The sequence below is a fragment of the Grus americana genome, chromosome 19 (assembly GCF_028858705.1).
Source record: "Grus americana isolate bGruAme1 chromosome 19, bGruAme1.mat, whole genome shotgun sequence".
Taxonomy (NCBI): domain Eukaryota; kingdom Metazoa; phylum Chordata; class Aves; order Gruiformes; family Gruidae; genus Grus; species Grus americana.
In genome coordinates, this window is record NC_072870.1 from 1,131,507 (window position 1) to 1,146,766 (window position 15,260).

Consider the following 15,260-nt stretch of genomic DNA (forward strand, 5'->3'; position numbering starts at 1 on the left):
TCGCTGGCTGCACAGTTGGCGGTTGGAGGGGAAGGGTTGGCCGCAGGCTGGACCTGTGATGTACTGTGGTGCCACCTGCTGACTCTGTTCCCTCTTAGTGATCTTCCCATGGTGGTATCTTTCCTCGTGAACCCTTGAGCTGCTCTCCATACCCCTCAATAAACCTACCTCTGTCTGTAATTACACCTTCCTTATCCTGTGTGCCTCTGGTGTGGACTTCTCGTGGCTCTTTCCCAAATCTTAACAGTCTCCTCAGCAGTTTGGGCCAATGTGACACTGTTGGGCCACAGCAAGCCAGGCTGCATGCTTGGGAGGGGAGGAGGTTACAAGGGGAATGTGGGCATCTGTTCCTTACCTTAGGGAGGGGGAAGGAGTTTGTTCTCCTGCTGCTTGGAACAAACTGTTAGGAGAGCAGCGAGGTAGGCTTGTGTGAGACCTGCTGCCCCTGAGCTTGTACGGATTTCTGCACAGCAGTTGGCAAGAGAAGGATGGATGGACAGACTGTTTGGCCCCCCCTTTGGAGGGAGAAAGGATCAATCTTTCTTGCTGTGTACCTGCTGTAAGTGGTCCTCTTTCTTCTCCTGCATGTGCTCCCCACTAGAGGTCACTGACAAGAAGGGAACTGGGTTTTCTGTAGCAGTACGCCCTGTCGGATGGTTTAGACCAGGGAAGGGAGGTGTTGTCGTCCAGCGGTTTTATGACAAATCAGGCATTGAGTTTTCACTGACTGACAAAATATGGCAACACCATGATCAAAGTGTAGTATAAATCAGGAAAACTATGTATCATAGTCCAGTTTATGAATTAAAAGTGAGCACAGCAATAAAATACTTCCTGCTCTTAGATTCTCATTCTCATTGTTCTGGTAGTGAGCACGGCTGAAGTCAGTGTGGTATGGTTTTATACATCAGCAGTGAAAATTTATTGCTGTGTATCACTTTGATGCATGATTCAAACAATTAGCTACTTTCTCCTTAGCTTTCTTGTTGCTTTCTTTGAGCAGTGAGAGGCCTGTGTGTTGTGTGTACAAGTTACTACGCTGATCTGAGGGACGGCTTCCATCTGAGCATGGGCACTCATCTGCTGCCTTTTCTTTGGAGGAGATGCAAACACTTGTTCTGCCCTGGCAGTTGAATGCTGCCCTCTTGCCCCTGCAAATGGTTAAACCCTGAGAGCGCAAGTGTCTCTGTGGGACTGGTGAGGACTGGAAGTACGCTTTGTGCTCTGTGTGTGGAAGTGTCCTGCCCCTCTTGGATATCAGCTGTGGTCAGGAGCCCCTAAAACTGTGGATCAGCCTTTCTTTGTGGCTGATGCCACTGAACTGTGCTGCTGCAGTCACATCCCAGGTTTTTTGATTAATTTTGAAACTTTAAATGATTAGTTCCCATTACTAGCCCCTTTATTCCTGTTCTGCATGGTTGATCTGCCTAGCTGCAGTCTCCTTTTCTGGTTTCATGCTTCTGTAACCAGAACAGGTAACGCAGACGGAGCCCTCAGCGGTGACTTGGCTGTAAACCCTCAGCTCTCCTGATCAGGTGTGTCGTTTCCAGCGTGATGGCAGGACGAAGCTGTGTAAATATTTCATGAGGGAGTCTGAACCGATGGCTATCTGTGTCATTAGCCAAGAGAAAAAATAACTTTGTCTTGGTGCTGAATCTCGTGGGGAATGTGCGCATTGACTTGCAACAGGTTTATGCAAACACTTGAATTGTAAAATGATCCCGTAGGTGCAGTTATTTACTATAACGAAAATAAATGCTGAAGACTTGATATGAAAGAGCAGGATGATCTGCATTTATGAAAGTAATTTATCATGATCAGGCTCTCCTGCTCCCGGCGGGAAGGTACAGTTGCAGTGCATCTCTGTTTAAGTCCCATCCTCACTTCAGTGGCTGTGAGTTTGTGCAATGAGAAGTTTTCTTCAGATGAGTTGCGTTGTCCCTTTACCCATTTTCTTTTTTCTCTCGCAGAATGCTGAACTGTGTAAAATCAGTCTGACGCTTTTGTTTTACACTGATCTAATCTGTTCTCTTGCAGCAATCCCTATCAACATGGGCAACTGCTTTGGGTTTTTGTAACTGAGGGACCCATATACAAGGTAGCAAGCTTAAAGAAAACCTGTGTATTTCAGGGTTGTATCGCAGGCACTTCTTCATACCCAGAGTTACTTGAATTTGAAATTTGCCTAGCAGTTTGGTGGATTTCATTGTTGTGTATTAACTCCTCTGCCTGTGGGAGACAGAATAGTAGGTTCTGCCTTGTGCAGTGCAGTTAACTTAAAATGTTTAAGGGTCCAGCTTTGATCTCTCTTGCAGACGTGTTGCCTCTTGTGGCACTCACTAGCAGATAAGACAGATGTGCAGCCACAGACAGTCATAATTCCTTGTTGTCCTGCCTCTTATGAGAGGGCAGAGGCTGTGGAGGCAAGTATATCTAATGAACATTTATTCAAATCTCTGCAGTGACCTTAACTTTGCATCCATCTCCTGTTTCTTGACTTGATGGAAATCAAGGTGGAGTTTTGTTTTACCGCTTTTTTTCCCCACATACTGCAGTTTCATTGCATTTTATGAAGTATTGTCCAAGGGCTTGAGATAGGTAGTGGATTTGTGTAGTCATTTGGATCAGGCAGATGGATTCAGGAGTTCAAGATGAATGCCAGAACCTCTCTTCCTGGTAGAGCTGTAGCTATTACATACTCTCCCTTGTAAAAGAGATGGATTTTTAAAGAGCTGCTGAGGGTAAAGGTACACAGATCAAGGTGATGGTGCCTTCTGCATACTGCTTCTGAGTACAAAAATGGACACAAGGTTGGATGGCAACAGGAAATCATTAAAATACATAAAAAGATGACTGATACAAAGGTAAATTCCACACTTTGTTTACCAAATCTCATGCTATGTGGTCATGACTACTTTATAGCTGCTAAAATCCAGCCCTTTTTTTCTGAGTAATTCAGTTTTTGGAACTTGCTGCAGGTGACATAGTTGCAGATGATGCTTATTAGGGTCCTGAACTGGTCTGAAATCTTTACATCAGTACAGAGGATGCCTACACTTTCATGAAGGGCATGGCTAGGCATGGAAGTCCAACAGAGCATAATACAACCATGGCCCAAAGGAGGGCTGGGGAAGTCAGTCCATCGCCATCAGCGCTGAGGTGGCTTCTCTCAGGTGCCTGATGATCCCAGGCTAGGTAGTGTGCGGTTAGGTGGCTTCAAAACTGTTTTTTCTCTGCATTTATTACCCTTCCACCTTGTTTTTAGGCTGAGAGCCTGGGCCTGTTCTCCAAATTGCTGTTATGCAGCAGCAGAAGGCAGTGGTGGTTCGTAGAGGATTTAATAACTAAGTGGACTTTTAAGTTGTACAATTGTGGCTACACTTTCCCTGTCCTCCAAGGTTACTCCACTGAAATGTATTTGTCAGATAAAATGTGAAATCTAATGGGTATTTTTGTGGCCTGCAAGACTGCTATTAATCTTAGGGACACCATTTCTTAATGTTGATTATCTCCCACAGCTGGGAGATTGTGATAAACTAGAAAGACAGATCAATCTAGACTGGTTCCCAGGGAATGAAATGGCTTTATTAACTTTCATATTTATAAACTGCAGGCATGAGTAATAATAATAATATCCTAATTTTTTTTGGATGGGTTGGGAAGTAATCAAATGGGCATATTTTGTTGACACAATTTTGAGATTAATGTTCTTGTTTTCTAAAACAAAAACTTTAATGATGCTGATAGTCACATTTGCAATGTAAATACAGAGGAAGGGTATGTGTGAGAGAGCAAGACCAAGACTGAGCTAAAGGACACAAAGTATGTCCCAGAGAGCATGTTCAAGAAGTTTCTGTTTACTTCTACATCCCTTTGCCACAGGGGAGGTTTCCTGACCCTCTTTGGCACTCTTCCCTATAAAGTCATCCTACGTTAGCTGTTCTGCCACCACTGGGACGGTAAATCACACTGTTCACAGTGTTTCCGTAGAGCCTTTGGTGAGCGTGTGGCTGCTAGGGAAGACCAAACCTTGCTGACGCTGGGTGAAGAAACTTGTAATGAAGTTGGGTGGAGTTTTGTTTGAAATGGGACAGTGAGTTTTAAAATTTGCAAATTGAAGGTATGAGGTTTACAGACTAAGAATTACTGCAGAAACATTTAGAGCATACAAGAATTGTTAGCCATATTTTAGCTGAATTGAATAAGGCTGGGATGCTTAACTGTCAGATGTAGAAACAGCTAAAAATAACATGCACGTTTAGAGCTCTCCAGAAACTTTCTCTAACTTCTAATGGGTGAAAGATTCCTATAGGGAAAATGTGCTCTTATCTGCAACAGCTTGGTCTCTGGGCTAGATTTTGACCTCTGCAACTCTGGCTCATATTCAGTGTGATCCTACATTTTTAAAGTAAGCTTTAAGAAATATCATTTAACTGCTTGGGGAGTATTTCTAGCATTAAAATCTGGATTTGTCACAGGGACACTTCACCCTTCCCCTTTCCTGTGTTCAAATCTTTCTTCTCTAAACCTTGGCTATTGAAAAGAATTGCGATTCATAAATAACATTACAAGAGATCTTGAGGTTTGCCTTTTCTAGGAAGGACTTGGGAGTGCCCAATGAAAAATTGGGGGGGGTGGGAAGAAAAAAATACTTTAAAGGTAACCTTTGGCTGCACATTCCATCTTTGACATGCAATATGATACTGGCTTCCTTGATGAGCCTTTGTAAAGGGCTTTGAGATCTATGAATGAAAGCTCTTGCTTTTGCCCTGGGTGGTAGATCCTGTATCCTTTGCTGTTCTGTAGTCTGTTGTAAGTTAATTAGTAAATGGGTAGTGAAGCAGAGCTGATGGATATAAAAAATTCTGGAATTCTGAAGTCCTCCTGTGTATTTGGCTTCTCTTTTTTATTTTTATTTTTACTTTTTTCAACCTCTTCTCCACATCTCTTGTTGGAGATGATCAGGGTTTAGCCTGCAGCAGTCCAGCCCATCTCCCTACCATTTCTTACAAACTGTGTTGCATTTCTCAGGTGTTTATTTTTCCTGTGCATTTTTTAAGGTTCTTGCCAGCCAAATAACACAGTTGAATGGAAGTCCACAAATCAACACACAGGGTAATTATCTGCTGATGGTAATTACCAGGAGAAGCGTGGAGGAAGTGGCCCGTTGATGTTGTTGCTATATCTAAGGAAAGAGTATCACAGGGATGTCCTGTGGGAGCACAGCATCTGCTGCCAAATAAATGTGGTGTTTGGATGAGGTGCTATGAGGGACAGTAAATGCGTCCGTGTTCTGCCAGACGAACCCTGCAGACGGGGTGTTCAGCAGGGCAGCTGGCAGTAAGTCTCCAACCAAACCTTCTTACTCGCTGTGGCTGCCCAGTGGTCAGTATAGTTCGTAAGTGCCTCTCGACTGCAGAAATATACATCTTTGTCTTGCTCGGTGTCCTGCCCCTCTGTGTGAAGGGCACCACCAGTTATGGACAGTGGAAGCTACTTTTTCTTTCCTGTTACAATGTGAGCCACAATTTTGTTTATTTTGCTGATATTTGGGCTGCCAAAGCAGGCAAAGTAGCTACCCTATTGATGTCAGAACGGATATCCTGATATCCCTCTTTTGCTGTTGGTTGCAGAGGCTTGGCATGAGATGGGGATTGCACATTGCCAGGTGGTGTGGGCATGCAGGTGAGATGGAGCCTCTCCTAAACGCTTTCTCAGCAGAAGAGTGTGGCAGAAGAGAATGGAAGTAGCATTATCTCAGCTCTACAGAAGGGGCTGGATGCTTTAATACGGCATTAAACTGTTTTTGTATTACACGTGTGCCAAACCATGCTGTGGATTTTTCTTGTAATAGTGCAGTTAAGCTTTTGCATGAGGAAATCATGTTCCTTTTTGCCCTGGCATGGCCAGAGCCTTGGTGCCACTGGTAAAGAAGCGTTCAGGAGAGACCCAAGTGTGAAGCACAAGGCTTTGCTGGAAAAGCAGCTTGTGTGGTTGTGGGCATGGAGCTCTGTTGTGTGCCCCATGGGAAGGTGAAACACCAAGTAATTTCTGATGCCAAAATTACAGGCCAAAGAAGAAAGTGGAGCTTTAGCTGTTGGATATCTGTCTTGGTCTGTTTTCTTAGGTTACGTTATCTTACAGTCGATGAAGATTGATTATGTTAGAAACCAGGCAATTTCCTTTTGACTTTAATAATGTATTCTTACGATAATCTCATAGCCTCTCATCTAACAGTTCTGAAAAGCTGGTTGATGCATATCATTGAATGGGCTACAGACCAAAACCATTAATTTGGGTGTTTGGAAGACTTGAATGCAGCTCCCACTCAGGGAGGATAAAAGGTTGAAAAAATGCAAATAGGGACTTTCCTATCCCTTCTGCTGACTGTGAGCTTGCATGTAGACTTTGGCAAAATGGTCTTCCTGGGAAGACTAACCCAAGTGGGGAGTTCTGCTTGGGACTCTCGTGGTCCTACAAAAAACATTGAGCAAGAGAGTTCAACACTTTTCCTAGTGTTTCATGACCCGTATTAACATTTTTATGGTTAGATACTTTCCTATAAGAATTCTGAAGACCAGTGAAAGCTGCATCTGTAAGGCAGGTATGAGAACTGCTTGCTGATGCTGACGCGTGTCAGTACACTAGTGTGCACTAGATGCCTTCCTTTCTGCGGAAGGTGTTCAGGGTTTCTAACACAAAATAGCAGTCTGCAGTCTGGCCAGCTTTATTGCTCACAAGGGCTGGCTCTTCCACAACAGCTATTGCTGCTCGGAAATACACCTCTAGCTGGTATTAGCTCAGATTGACTGGAGACTTCTTCAAAACATAGCAAATGATTGCAGAATCAAAATTCATCTTTTTTTTTTTTTTTTTAAATGTGTGCATGGCGTTTTGACCACTTGAAAGATTGCTGTTGAAATGAAATGTCCTTTTAGTTCTAAACTGCAAGGAAAAGAAAGAAATGATGGAATGGAGAAGTCTTTTACAGAGCCCTTCTAAAAATCTGCAAAATATGGCAAGACATTGTGAAAGGATGTGTGCTGCGTGCTCTGTGTGTGAGAAAGCGAAATAGACTGAAGTGGAAAATCTTACTGGTTTTAGGCTGGGCATTTTGGGACACTTGTTAAATCATGATACCTGGATTTTAGTTGTGATTTCTGTAGCACAGAAAAAAAGGAATAAAAATGTGAATATATGGCACAACTTTCAAATATAAGCTAGGCACTTTTGGGTGGTGACAGACACATTTTTAGTTTTGATTCTTTTGTTTCCTTTGAAAATCAGTCATCTTTATGGTGTGTCCAAGGAAGTTTCCCAAATCAAACAAATGTCGACAGAATCATGCAGCAGTATGTGAAATGGAGTTGTGGTTTAACAACACCTTGTAAAACCTTCCCTACAGCAGAGCAGTGGTGTTATAGCCCAGTGGAGCAATCTTAAGCCCCGCTGTAGCCATGCAGATATATTTCTAGAGTTGTGATCTGGGAATTTTTTTTGTCCTTGAGGATTCTGGCTGAATGTGGAACCTACAAGAAAATGGATGCTGGTGGGATCATTTATCCTTCTGCATTTCACAGAAGCTGCACAGCGCCCTTTCAGACTGATTCACTTGGATAGCAGCATAAGTCTTCTGTCACTTCTTGTCTGTGTGAGTTTGGGCTTTAAAATGCTGTTGTATATGTCCAAAAAATCTCACTGTTGGCTTTTCAAACTAAAGAAAACACAGGATTCCCTCTGCGGGGGCTGAGCTGCAGATCCACTTGAATAGTGTCCTTTCTTTGGGTGGCAGCTGGTACTTGCTGCCTCACAACAATGTGAGGGACCTTCTGTTTTTCTACAGCATAGTGAGGTAGATCTGGAGGGAGACTTCCTTTCAGCTTGTTGAAAATTCAAAGGTTTCGATTCCAGGGGAAAACAATCTTGCTTCTGAGTGTTTTGTGTTTGGGTTTTCTTTTGTTTGGTAGGTTTTGGGGTTTTTTGTTGTTGGTATCAGTCAGAACTTCTCCTGGACTTGCCCATTTCAGGGACACTTCTTGAAAACCCATGCCATGATTTTTGCTTTTGATCAAGGCAGGTCCTATTTCACTCATGGCAAGGTAATGGATTGCCAAGTTCCCCATCTCTCAGCTGCCACGCTTTCAACCCTTGTCTGCTTTTTGCTTCAGTTCAGGCTTTTGTGCTTAACTGAGCAGCGACGTATGGAGTGGATATGTAGCCTGTGATTATGTAGACTCTAGTAGCTATTTTTAATAAGATTTTCTTGCTGTCGGGGTGTTTGCTGGTTCACTGATTACTCAATCCAAGCTTCCAGTATTCATCTTTGTGCTCACTTGCAAATGTTCAAAGCCAGCTTTATTGGTGACTGACAGCAGTTAGTATCCCGTGTCACTGTAAGATTGGCAGGGTGTTTCATCCACGGACTGAGCAAATTGCAGTTGTGTCTCCGTTTGTTATGGTCGGGTTGTGACAGCCAGAGCTTTCTCCCTGGAGCAGGAAGGTCCCCATAGTACACTAGTGATCTACTACTACTCTTCTCTTGTGTTCAAGAGTATCTTTGTGCAAGCCTACTGCCTGTCCCATTCTTTTTCCATGTGTTTTAGCTTTGCAGGAAGGATGCTTTGTAAGGAAACAAGCGCCGTTCCTGTGGGCAGCCTGGTGTCTAATCAACTTTCCAAAAACCCCCCATGTGGTTCCTGCCTATGGTGTTGCTAACAGATGAGCCTGAACTAGGGGAAGAGTTGTCAGCTTTTCTGGCTGGAGTATCGCTTCCAGAGCTCTGCTTGGTGTGAACTTTAACTCTTCATTCATGGAATTCATGAACTTTAATACTTCATTTAATCACTCCCCTGGGAAAGTTTTACTAATATTTCTTGCTGCCAGGCAGTCTTTTCCTGAAAGCCTTGCCAATATTTTCCCTTAGCACTGGTTCTGTTAGTCCTGGCTCCAGCCCCCAATGTATTACTGTTTTCTTAATGTTTATGCTTTTCGTTTGTTAAAAGATCCTGGAGCCTTTCGATGGATGAGGCTGTAAATCATGACAGGGCCAGGAGTTGCCTCTTGTTTGACCACTGGGAGGTTAAGTAGGAAAGAAGTTCAGTCAAAATGGGGATATTCTGGGTGTCATTTTCCTTCTAGGAGTAAAAACTTCTCTGGGGAGCATGTTTTTTCAGCTGTGGGACATCAATAAGTAGAGCCATGAGGCTAAAAATGATAATTTAAGGTAGTTCAGGGAACACTTCTTTTGCATGAGCATCTTTTTTTCCAATTTTCTCACTCCCACAGTCTTAGTTTGAAGAGCATTTGATATAATAAACCAGACAACAGGGAGAGATGGGGCACCTTGATGTCCTGACGAGAGCACTTCAAAGCAGAGAATTGGCAGAAGCATGTCCTGTTGGCTGTATTTGGATGTGGTAGGTAGGCATATTCGTAGGAAATCCTTTCAAGCACTTGAACTGTGATTTGTCAGAGGGGCAGCAGCACCTCTGCCTTGGCAGGGAATGCTGAGGTTCTTGCATGTGTCCGTTGGATCCCCTCTCCTCTTGAGCAATCAAAAATGGTCTTCCTGTGCCTGCCCGTGAAGTATCTGCCATCTCTGCCTGTTGTGCTGCCTGTATAGCAATAAAAGGGAAAAGATTTTCTTTTTTTTCTTGCTCTCCCCTGTAGAGGAGCTGATCCGAAGTCATTACACATGCAGTTCAATTGCTTTTATTCAGGTCTGCTTCAGTGGCAGCAGCAAAAATCCCCGCTCCAGCAGGCTGCAGCAAGAGCTGCGCTGAGGCTCGTGCTGCTGAGAAAGTGAGGTGTATTCCCAAGGTTTTCTCTTCTGTGGGTGCTCTTGTTTGTGAACACAGACCAGAGGATGACTCTTCAGTTTTTCAGCAGTGAAGTATTTCAAAGGCATGAAAAGCTGCCTCTTGTCACTACTTGCTTGCTTTGTTATGGAAAGACAGTAATTTGCCTTAGATTTATTATAGGGCTTTCTGCTAAATCACCAGAACTTGAGAAGTTTGCTCTGTGTAAAGTTAACTTTGTTCTCTCCACTCAAACTCTAAATAATAGATATGAAAGGTTTATTAAGCAAATAAGTAAAACTCCCAGTGCTGTGAATTCCATTTCCCATGAGAAATATCTGAAGCCAATTGCTTCCCAAACCGAACAAGTCAGGTATTGCAGTTCAGAGAAAAACAAATGATTATTTTGTTTATAGGCTTTCACATCAGGATGAGAGAGGGGAAAAATATCATCTCTGTGAAGGGAAAAATAATTATTGAAATAAATGTTTCTGCCCTGCCAGTAAGGCAATTATATTTGTTGTTCTTATGTTTGGGGACTTTCCTCAGATATTGCAGTAACAGGCGCAGTAGGCAGGTAGAAATGCAAACCTTTCACATTCAGAAGGACATTTTCTGTATCTGAAGGCTGTCTTGGATGGAATGGCTTGCTTGTACTGAAGTCAGTTTCTGCATTTTTGATATTATGATGTGCCCCATAATGCATATTTAGTTCTTCTGGGAGAATTAACCTGACATGAGATGGTAGAGCAGATAGGTGAGGTAAATCCTGCATGGCATTTTGCCTTGAGTAGTTAACAAATCTCTGCTAAGATAGTGCCTTCCCTTTTTAAGTAGATGGCTGGTCCTAGTTCTGGGTTAAATGATACTTGTGGGAGGAGAAGCTCTTTATTTAAGACTTAATAGTTAAAAGATGAGGATTTTATCTCTCTCCTTCCTTATGCATGAGGCTTTTCCAGTAATATTAATATTTTACTGTTGAAGCGTCTTGCTGATAAATGAAGATAGAGTCTCAAGAAATGAGCTTTTAAAGCTGACAAGTATTTAATAGAGTTAGCCTTTCAGGGAAGTTTTGATGTGTTATAGAAACCAATGAAATTCTGCCTAAGAACTCAGCAAACTGAGTGAAAGGAAGTAGAAGATGGAAACAGCTTTTTTCTTTGGTAAGGACCACGTTGTGTTACTGGTCATTAGAAAATACCTCCCTGCACAACCTCACAGAAACAGTGAGCAAAGTTTTGTTCAAAATGAGTAGGAAAGGTAATACTGTCCCTAAATGTTTTTCTTTCCTCTTCCCTTCTTAAGTGCTTATTAGGAACTCTGTTTTGTCTTTGAACCTCTGAGTCTGTGTGGGTTTTTCTTCTTGCTCCTGAGGCACCTTAATTTTCTGAAATTTTGCTCAGGTACAAAAGAAATCCGTTTGTGTCTAGAAACGGCTAGATTACTTTCCCTGTTTTTGAAGAACATGGGTTGGCAAGCCAAGAGCACTGGTTTCCTTAGTGATACTAACAGTTGGTGGGTAGACTCAAACTGGAAGCATTCGTATGAACTTGATGTCTTTGGCACAAAAGAGTCTTGGATATGAAATAGCCTCAGTTTTGTGAAAACAAAATGTCCTCTGTTGGTTTTTGTTTGTTGTTCATCCATAACTCCTCTAATATTTCAAAAAAGCCATAAAGAACTGACAGATTACAAGTTGCATGAAATACCAAAGTAATTATTTGCACTTTCATGCTTATTTATGCAGACATGAAACAATAAATACCCATAAAGTCTCAGAAGTGACACTTACACAGTGGGGGATTCACAATTTCTTATGTGCTTATGTTCTCCCACTTGTAACTTTATGCTAATATGTGATATTCCTGCCTTTGGTTTTAAGTAAGCTCCAAGGGCTTAACCATGTCTTATAAAGCAGCATTTGCAGGAAGTTAAACTTAGGTGGGATGCTGGAGCTCATGTGCCTGGAGCCAACTGCGGGGCAGAGGAGAAACAGCCTTTTCTTGTAGGGTCTTTGGTGATCATTGAATTTTGGTGGTGTGCGTGGCTGCCTTTTCAGGTGACTTCTACTCCGCAAACTCCTGGACTGTCTGACTCCTTGTGGTGATGTGTGATCCCTGACCCGTTCCAAATAATTGGGACAATAACTGCTTGTTACTCCAGGCAATTGTGTGTCAGGCACAAAATGGTTTGTTCCCTCCGGTTTGTGTTCTGCAAAGAGATAAGGTTATTGGGCAGTTGGGCTTAAATGCTGGAGTCCCCCCCACTCAGATGAGGTTCAAACACCTTGTTTCTTAAAATGTCCTAAAGAATTTTATTGCTGTATTAGTAGAACAAATGTAGTATGTCATGGGACTTTTTTCTTTTTCAATGTACTTTCCTAAATTCTGGAAGTGTCGTAAGCTGCTGGGAATAGGGCTAAAACGCAGGATTACAAAAATGCAAGAATTCATGTGTGGGCACTTGCATCAGTTTTAAGTTTAGTAGATCCATGGCTGAACTGTGCCACAGTGTTTAAAACGCAATGCTTGAATCTGAATGTTGTAATTTACTGTCTTTAAACAGAGAGAACGTGAGCTCGAGGCAGGAGATGTTGGAACAAGCTTGACTCGAGAGAACACTGGGAGGAAGGAGGAGGGTGAAAAGAGAGAGATGATTACCCTGGCTCTGAGAGAAGCGCTCACAAAACAAGGTGAGGTTCTGCAAAGACCAGCTGGTGGAGCAGGCTTTGAAGTCTTGGGGGTAGACTTTTAACAGAGCAAGTGAAGGATGGTGTTCTTCACCTTAAAGGTACTGTTCTGGATCCTCAGTCGTGGTAGGCCCTAACCAGAGGTGGGACAGATTAGGCAGGGGCTGTTTGTACCTGGCTGTTGCAGGGGAAGAATCTAAAGCTGGGCAGTGCATCTCGGCGTGATGCATACTATAATGTGTGGAGAGTGTAACAGAGTTCACAGGTTTAAGGTATCCAGTAAGGCAGTGTGAGAGAGAAGATGATAGACCCACATGCCACCAGCTCCCAGAGTGAAGGTTTCTAAAAGAATATTTAAAGATCAGCTTTGCATCTCTGTTTTGCGTCTTAGTCTCCTGCTTTTATTTCAAACTCTGATTTTCTTGCTGAAACTTACTTCCAGAAAAGGAAGTAGTTCAAACTAACAATCCACTAGACTATCATATCAGTAGCTCTCCTATGAGCTGTGGAGAACAGTTTTAATGAACTTAATGCCTTTTTTAAAACAGAGGACAAGCATGAGAGAAGAGGCAGACTGACATCCCTGCAGTTCAGAAGCCTCAGTTCTGAGTGGCAGAGCTGGGAGAAGGGTGACGTGAGCTTCCCTGTGCTGCTCAGTTGGAGGCTGAAGGGAATTTAGTCTAATTTCTGGTGTCTCTTTAGGATACGTAATAAAGAAAATGGAATGCTCAGGTTTCTTGCTAAATCGATAGTATCTCTCCTGATGCTTCTGAGAACATACTTCTGGTTATTGTAGTGGAGGCATCTGGCTACAGAGTTGGGCTCTGAAGTTCTACCCCCGTCCTGTGGGATCCCAACACCTCAGCTTCCCAGGATCTCAGCCGTTCTTTGGCCTGAGCTTTTGTAGGTCACTGGTATTTGTGTTCTGCCCATCAAGTATCTGACATGTTTGGTCACTGGGTTTTTTCATTAACCTTAGCACAGCTGTAAAATAAAGAGCCATTCTTTACATTTGTAGTCTGAATGGCTCTGGTGAGGCTGCACCTCAAATACTATGTTTGGTTTTGGGCCCTCAGTACAAGGAGGACATTGAGCTGCTGCAGCATGTCCAGAGAAGGGCAACGAAGCTGGTAAAGGGACTGGAGCACAAGTCTGGTGAGGAGCGGCTGAGGGAACTGGGGTTGGTTAGCCTGGAGAAAAGGAGGCTGACCGGAGACCTTATCGCGCTCTACAACTACCTCAAAGGAGGTTGTAGTGAGGTGGGTGTTGATCTCTTCTCCCATGTAGCTAGTGAAAGGACAAGAGGAAATGGTCTCAAGTTACATCAGGGAAGGTTTAGATTGGATATTAGGAAAAATTTCTTCACCCAAAGGGTTTTCAATCACTGGAACAGGCTGCCCAGAGAGGTGATGGAGTCACCATCCCTGGAGGTGTTCAAAAAACATGTAGGCATGGCACTTTGGGACATGGTTTAGTAGACATGGTGGTATTGGGTTGACGGTTGGGCTTGATGATCTTAGAGGTCTTTTCCAACCTTAAGATTCTATGATTCTATGAATAAAGCAAAGGCTTAGCAATGACTTTACCTCCTCTTCATGTCCACAGTGGTGCAGCAGAACCACATTCAGTTACTACATCTCTGTTTGATCCCAAAGTCTAATTGTTCTATCTGCCTGCAAGGAAGTTTACGGGACAGGTGGATTTGGCTGGCAGAAGTGGGCTGTCTAGAAACAGGCAGCAGGGAGGTAAGCACGCGTATCTGCTGCAAGTTCCCTCTTCTGAGAGGTCAGAGGGGCTGCTGCACCATGGAAAGGTGCACCAAGTCCCCCAGACATCTCAGGTTTTGTTTTAGGACACAGGAACCCTGGATGGGCTGTGGAGACTGCCTGTGGCACTGACCTCTGAGAGGGGAGTAGTGGGTGATTTTTGACATGCTGCCCTGGCTTTTTTTGTGGTGCAGGGCTCTGCTGGCTCTGTGTTGTGCCATGGTAGTCACGGGAGTGTTTCACACTGGCTCACTTTCAGACCCAGTCTGTATTGGTTTGGGTTTGGGGAGTGGAGGAATCTGTGCTTTTCTAATGGTCTATAAAAATGGTCATTTGAAAATTGAAAACTGTGCTGGAGGGAAGGTCTCCTTTCTACCATAATTTTTTTGATACAAAGACAAGCTCCCCAGAGAACTCAGATTTCCTTGTCATGTCCAGGGACAGGAATTCATTATCCAGATAAGTAGGTATGTATTTCTGCCTTCCTCTGACACTTAGGATAGTGCCAGCATTGGATCAACCAGTAGGATCTACTTACACTTTCAAAGACCTAAAACTGTTGTGTTTGTATCCTTACAGTTACAGCTGCCTCTCCCTGGCCTAACCCTCCCCTCCTTTCCTCTGCTGCTCACCTAATTCTGTGATGGACACTCAACAGTGAAGAAGAGAAGCTGCCTTTCTCTTTTCACATGGCATATAACATTTTTTTTTTCTGCAAATAACACACCAAGACAGGCTTATGTGGCTATAAGAATAAAACTACTCCCTCCTTCCCTCAGCACCATTCCCCCAAAATAACAAGTGCAATGTAGTCAAAAGATAATCTAATTTATTTAGCAACAACTGGTTGCTTTGGGTGTACGTTCAGTGTCTTTTCAAGATTATCCCTGAGGGCATAATTAGCCCAAGAGAAGGAAAAACCAGTACTAGTGATTCAGGAGAAAGCTGTTCTTTTAAATTGTAGTTGCATAACAGAAGTTTGCCTTTGAACAGCATTTCTTCAGACTA

The 15,260-nt window shown here is 43.1% G+C and overlaps 1 protein-coding gene across 7 annotated transcripts in view; it reads left to right on the plus strand.

Moving 5' to 3' along the window:
- TYW1B (tRNA-yW synthesizing protein 1 homolog B) overlaps window positions 1-15,260 on the plus strand; it is a 107,777-nt gene that overhangs the window by 7,153 nt on the left and 85,364 nt on the right. For 5 of the 7 annotated variants that reach the window (XM_054847796.1, XM_054847799.1, XM_054847798.1 and 2 more), the window contains one exon: window positions 12,363-12,489. The exons of 1 other annotated variant lie outside the window; for it this stretch is intronic. In XM_054847796.1, coding sequence (XP_054703771.1) covers window positions 12,363-12,489 — 127 coding nt within the window. Of the gene's footprint in view, window positions 1-12,362; window positions 12,490-14,152; window positions 14,232-15,260 lie in introns of those variants that run through there. One more of the 7 variants, XM_054847801.1, reaches the window with a different exon arrangement.